The sequence below is a fragment of the Portunus trituberculatus genome, chromosome 28, assembly GCF_017591435.1.
Source record: "Portunus trituberculatus isolate SZX2019 chromosome 28, ASM1759143v1, whole genome shotgun sequence".
NCBI classification, from domain to species: domain Eukaryota; kingdom Metazoa; phylum Arthropoda; class Malacostraca; order Decapoda; family Portunidae; genus Portunus; species Portunus trituberculatus.
Window position 1 is genome coordinate 1,118,700 of NC_059282.1, and position 6,070 is coordinate 1,124,769.

General features: G+C 48.1%; 1 protein-coding gene across 2 annotated transcripts in view; it reads left to right on the top strand.

Moving 5' to 3' along the window:
* LOC123510193 (basement membrane-specific heparan sulfate proteoglycan core protein-like) overlaps nt 1–6,070 on the top strand; it is a 162,632-nt gene that overhangs the window by 115,596 nt on the left and 40,966 nt on the right. For both annotated transcript variants that reach the window (XM_045265088.1, XM_045265089.1), the window contains one exon: nt 5,530–5,679. In XM_045265088.1, coding sequence (XP_045121023.1) covers nt 5,530–5,679 — 150 coding nt within the window. The remainder of the gene's footprint in view (nt 1–5,529; nt 5,680–6,070) is intronic.

The window sequence follows — 6,070 nt, forward strand, 5'->3', positions numbered from 1 at the left end:
CTAGGATAGCATTATCAACCCAACCCTCGAAATATGGACATCTTATATAGCACCTAATGGTTGGAAAAATATCTTCCCGTCCAAGATAGTCCTCTACTACTACCTTACGTCGCTGAGAGACGTCAGCATCAGGCACTGCCTTCTCAGAGACGATCACGCAGTTGCAGCCGGTGTCTCTGACAATAGTAGTAGCCCAGGAGCCGTTGATCGTGCCAGCAACTGCATAATCTGGGAGAGACCGCTCATCCATACAAAATCCTACCTTGTATTTGTCCTGTGGTTCTTTAAAGGCTCTGGGATTCTTTGGACACTTAGACCTTACATGCCCTTCTTCCCCACAGTTATAACATTTCACCATCCGGAAGTAGCTTCTTTGGTCCGGTTTAGCGTTAATGGCCTCATTGCCCTTTTCAGTAGATGTTGAGGCCCTCTTATGGTAGGTAGATCTCCCAGTGGCTCCGCTGGAGTTCTGCTTAGGGTAGGCGTTGTGAGCTGCAGACCAAACATCAGCCTTATCCACGGCAGTCTTATGGTTGGTGGTATCCTGCTCCTTTAAGAAGATACGGAGATCGTAAGAAAGGGAAGCAATGAACTGATCTAAAATGATAAACTCACGAAGGGATTCAAACGTTGGTGAAATATGACATGACTCCACCCAGGAGTCAAATAGCTGCTGAAGACGGGTAGACATCTGGCGGTAATTTTCCACCACTCTGATCTTACAGTTCCTGAAGTCTAGCCGGTACCGCTCTGGAGTCTTGTCAAAACCAGTCAGGAGAGCCCTTTTTAGGAGAGAGAAGTCGCTTATGGTATCAGTGCTAAAGGTGGAATAGAGTTCAGCAGCTTTACCAAGTCTAACAGCGAGACTCTCCTCGTCGATTGTTAAGAGCGTGGCAATACGCTCAAATCTGGTCAGGTAGGCGGCGATGTCTCTCTTTCTTGGTAAGCTGGAAGCTTCGGTCCTCGCACGCCAGCATCGGGACATTGGGTAGGACGTGCTCCCGACTCAAAACTAAGCTTCAACTTGGCAAGTTCAAATTCCTGTTCCTCACGCTCCCATCCTCGTTCTCGTTCCTCACGCTCCCGTTCTCGTTCTCGTTCCTCACGCTCCCGTTCTCGTTCCACACGCTCCCGTTCTCGTTCCGCACGCTCCCGTTCTCTCATTTCTCACGCTCCCGTTCTCGTTCTCGTTCCTCACGCTCACGCTCTCGTCCTCGTCCCTCACGCTCCCGTTCTCGTCCTCGTCCTCACGCTCCCGTTCTCGTCCTCGTCCCTCACGCTCCCGTTCTCGTTCTCGTTCTCGTTCCTCACGCTCCCGTTTTCGTTCTCGTTCTCCTTCTCCTTCCTCACGCTCCCGTTCTCGCTCCCGTTCCCGTTTCTCACGCTCCCGTTCTCGTTCCTCACGCTCCCGTTCTCGCTCCCGTTCTCGTTCCTCACGCTCCCGTTCTCGTTCCTCACGCTCCCGTTCTCGTTCCTCACGCTCCCGTTCTCGTTCTCGTTCCTCACGCTCCCGTTCTCGTTCTCGTTCCTCGCGCTCCCGTTCTCGCTCCCGTTCTCGTTCCTCACGCTCCCGTTCTCGTTCTCGTTCCTCACGCTCCCGTTCTCGTTCTCGTTCCTCACGCTCCCGTTCTCGTTCTCGTTCCTGCGCTCTTTCTTCCCGTTGGAAAGCTTGTTGTTGGAGAGCAAACTGAGCAACGGGCTCTCCTGAGAGGCCGAGCTTTACTGCTTGTTCTGTAAGCTCAGCGAAAGTAGACATCTTAGACATAATAGAACCAAAACTAACAGACCCAATAACGCAAAGACTTGGAGAAAAAAAAAAACCTAGAGACAGGGGAATCCCTTAATATGAATGAAACAGTCAGACACCCTTGAGTCAACCATGAAAACAAAAATAATTCTCACACACACATGAATTATTATGTACAAAATAAACCACAAGGGTAGAAAAATTGATGAAGTGCACAAACACACCCAAATAGATCAAATATCTCACAGGTAGGGGTAGAAAAATTAATCAAGTGCACAACCACACCCAAAAATGGATCAAATCTCACAGGTAGATAGAAATTACTTAATCACTCGCACCACATACAGCCAAGCAAAACGTATACATAAATAGTTACAATCCTCTTTTAGAGATTTCGGTTAAACTTTTGCTTTTGCGTTAGACATCAAAAGCTTTTGATAGAGTCTGGCATAAAGCTTTGATTTCAAAACTGCCCTCCTACGGTTTCTATCCTTCTCTTTGCAACTTTATCTCAAGTTTCCTTTCCGACCGCTCTATTGCTGCTGTGGTAGACGGCTACTGTTCTTCTCCTAAACCTATTAATAGTGGTGTTCCTCAGGGTTCTGTCCTGTCACTCACTCTCTTTCTATTATTCATTAATGACCTTCTTAACCAAACTTCTTGCCCTATCCACTCCTACGCTGATGATACCACCCTACATCTTTCCACGTTCTTTCAGAGACGTCCAACCCTTCAGGAAATCAACAGATCACGCGGGGACGCCACGGAACGCCTGACTTCCGATCTTTCTAAGATTTCCGATTGGGGCAGAGAAAATCTAGTAGTTTTCAATGCCTCAAAAACTCAATTCCTCCATCTATCAACTCGACACAACCTTCCAAACAACTATCCCCTCTTCTTCAATGACACTCAACTGTCTCCCTCTTCCACAATGAATATCCTCGGTCTGTCCTTTTCTCATAATCTTAACTGGAAACTTCACATCTCATCTCTTGCTAAAACAGCTATGAAATTAGGTGTTCTGAGGCGTCTCCGACAGTTTTTCTCGCCCCTCCAACTGCTTACTCTGTATAAGGGCCTTATCCGTACTCTTCGCATGTTTGGGGGGAGTTCCAGTCACACAGCTTTGCTTGATAGGGTGGAATCGAAAGCTCTTCGTCTTATCAACTCCCCTCCTCTGACTAACTGTCTTCAGTCTCTTTCTCACCGCCGAAATGTTGCATCCCTTTCTATATTTTATCGCTATTTTCATGGTAACTGTTCTACTGATCTTGCTAACTGCATGCCTCCCCTCCTCCTGCGGCCACGCTGCACAAGGCTTTCTTCTTCCTCTCATCCCTATTCTGTCCAACTCTCTGATGCAAGAGTTAACCAGTACGCTCAATCATTCATCCCTTTCACTGGTAAACTCTGGAACTCCCTCCCTGCATCTGTATTTCCGAATTCCTACAACTTGTCTTCTTTTAAGAGGGAGGTATCGAGCCATTTGCTCCCCTAATTCTGGCTGACGGTTTTGGCACTTTTTGAACTCTTTGAAGAGCCAGCGCTCAAGTGGGCTTTTTCTAACTTTTTTTTTTTTTTTTTGCCCTTGGCTGGCCCTCAAAAAAAAAAAAAAAAAAAAAGTACATTCACACAAGGACACTTACTTATACACTTAGTATAAGTACAGAACCACTGACTGGCAAGCACACACTGAGCATAACTGGTTCCTCTGTAGGAGCAATGGCTACTCCACAATTACGTCTAGGCGACGAAATAAGACGACGTCAAAATACTGCTGCCCAAACCACAGTAAGGTACTGTGAACCAGCCGAACTCCCTGGATTAGCGGCTGCTCGTTCAAGAGAACGAGGGTGGTTAAAAGGCACTGGACCTGCACTTAACCAAGTGTGGATTAGAGGACACGTGGATCTGCACCTAATCTTCCTCAGTTTACTGAGGCCGAATGTATAACTACACAATAATACGCCCGAGAAGGAAAATCATTGCACCACTGAAACACTTTGGCACAAAGAAAAACTGGTGAAACAGTAAGAGTTGGAACAACTCGGCACTCACTAACACATCCAACACCCCAAAGAGTCTGTAGTTCAATATCCTGGCGAGGTCACCAAAATGTAAGTAATAACTTACTAGTTTAGTCTATTTGTTGCGGGGGCGAGGTGCGAAACGCCATCACTGGCCTGCCCCCTCTAAACTGGGCCCAGGATGAACTACACTTAACCCGGTGGGGCGGTAATAAACAGCTTCGAATGGTTCCAAGTTTACTAGACTTGCAAAAACACATAGGTATACACAATATAACAACAAAAGGGACACCTTGCACACCACCCGGCTTTCACTCCAGAGCGAGTGAGGGCCAGACGAACACTAATCTCACCAACACTGGAGGCAGACTCGTTGACGGCGCCGGGAAGCAGGTAGAGGGTGAAACCAGGGCAGCAGAGGAGAGGCCAGTTCTAGAAGAGTCCAGGGTGGTCTCTGCCGTCTGGGTGTTGGCGAGGCTCGAGGTAGACTCGGTTCGGTGTTCACTGGGGCCTCGAGACGTGGAGTGACCGGAAGAAGCAGGGTTCTCGAGACATACGTGGCAGAGAGAAATGAGCGAAGTGTCGCTCGGGAGTGGCCGAACGATCCAGAACGAGGGGTGATGGTCAGGTGGTGTTCTGCCCTTTACATAGTAGTAGTAGTAGTTTTAAATCTTCCTTTTTTTTTTTTTTTTCTTTACACCATGTGGGCTTTTTCACGGGAATTTATGGGCTAAAGGTGGTACTTTTTTTAGGTACCTCCTATCTCAAAGCCCACCCGCTAGGAAACTGTTGCCCCGAGTAAGGAAGCCCTACCTACACTCGGACCGTGGACAGGATTCGAACCCGTGCGCTTGGAGACCCCTCGGACCCAAAACCACTGAACCCCCTTTCTCCTTATTTGGTTCCTCCTTTGTTTCTATTGTCTCTCTTTATGGACAGTTTTCCTTTCATGTTTCCCTCATCACTTCTTAGTCTTTCTCTTCCTCCTTCTCCTCCTTTATTATTTTTTTTTACTTCTGACTTCGTTAAGCCTTAGTTTTATCCTCGTTCTCCTCCTCCTCCTCCTTCTAATCCTCCTCTTCCTCCTCCTGATCTTTTCTGTTTTCTACTGTGAGTTGTCTTCCTTTTTCCCTTCACTTATTTTTTCTTACCTGTCAGTGTGTTAATTAGCAGCACGCACTTACCTGGCCTTTTCTCCTTGACGACGCTCCCTCACTATTTTTGTTCCGCCTCACCTAAGCTCACCTGTCCGCCTTAGGTAATTGATAAAAAAGCTGGAAAGTACAAACAGAGAGATTCATATATCAACACAGGTGCTCTCTCTCTCTCTCTCTCTCTCTCTCTCTCTCTCTCTCTCTCTCTCTCTCTCTCTCTCTCTCTCTCTCTCTCTCTCTCTCTCTCTCTCTCTCTTAATTTCCCTTCATTCCTTTTACATGACTTTCTTTTATATTTCACTTTTCTTTCCTCCCTCTTTATCATCTTTTCTATCCCTTCCATTCCATTCTCTACCCTACCCTTGCTTCCCCATCCCTCCCATCACCTTCCCATCATTTCTACCACTCACTCACTCCTCCTGTGATTTCCCATCCTCCTCCTCCTCCTCCTCCTCCTCCTCCTCCTCCTCCTCCTCCTCCTCCTCTTCCTCTGTGACTTTCCTGCAATCACGAAACTCACGATTATCTCACGCCTCGTATGTCTCTCCCACGCCCTCTCACATCCTCCCACACCCTCTCACGCCTCTCCCGCTCCCCGCAGTGCCCCCGAGGATCACCAAGCTGCCCCTGGATGTGGAGGCGGACGAGGGGCAGGAGGTGAGGCTGAAATGCGAGGCCACAGGAGATCCCAAGCCAAGTTACACCTGGAGGAGGGAAGATTCGAAACCTTTCCAGCAAAATGGGTCCACAGGTGAGAGAGAGAGAGAGAGAGAGAGAGAGAGAGAGAGAGAGAGAGAGAGAGAGAGAGAGAGAGAGAGAGAGAGAGAGAGAGAGAGAGAGAGAGAGAGAGAGAGAGAGAGAGAGAGAGAGAGAGAGAGAGAGAGAGAGAGAGAGAGAGAGAGAGAGAGAGAGAGAGAGAGAGAGAGAGAGAGAGAGAGAGAGAGAGAGAGAGAGAGAGAGAGAGAGAGAGAGAGAGAGAGAGAGAGAGAGAGAGAGAGAGAGAGAGAGAGAGAGAGAGAGAGAGAGGGAGGAGAGGAGAGGAGAGAGAGGAGGGGACTTGTATGTGTGGATGAAAGGAACCTGCGCATGTAGGGGACGAAAGGGACACGCACACACACACACACACACACACACACACACAC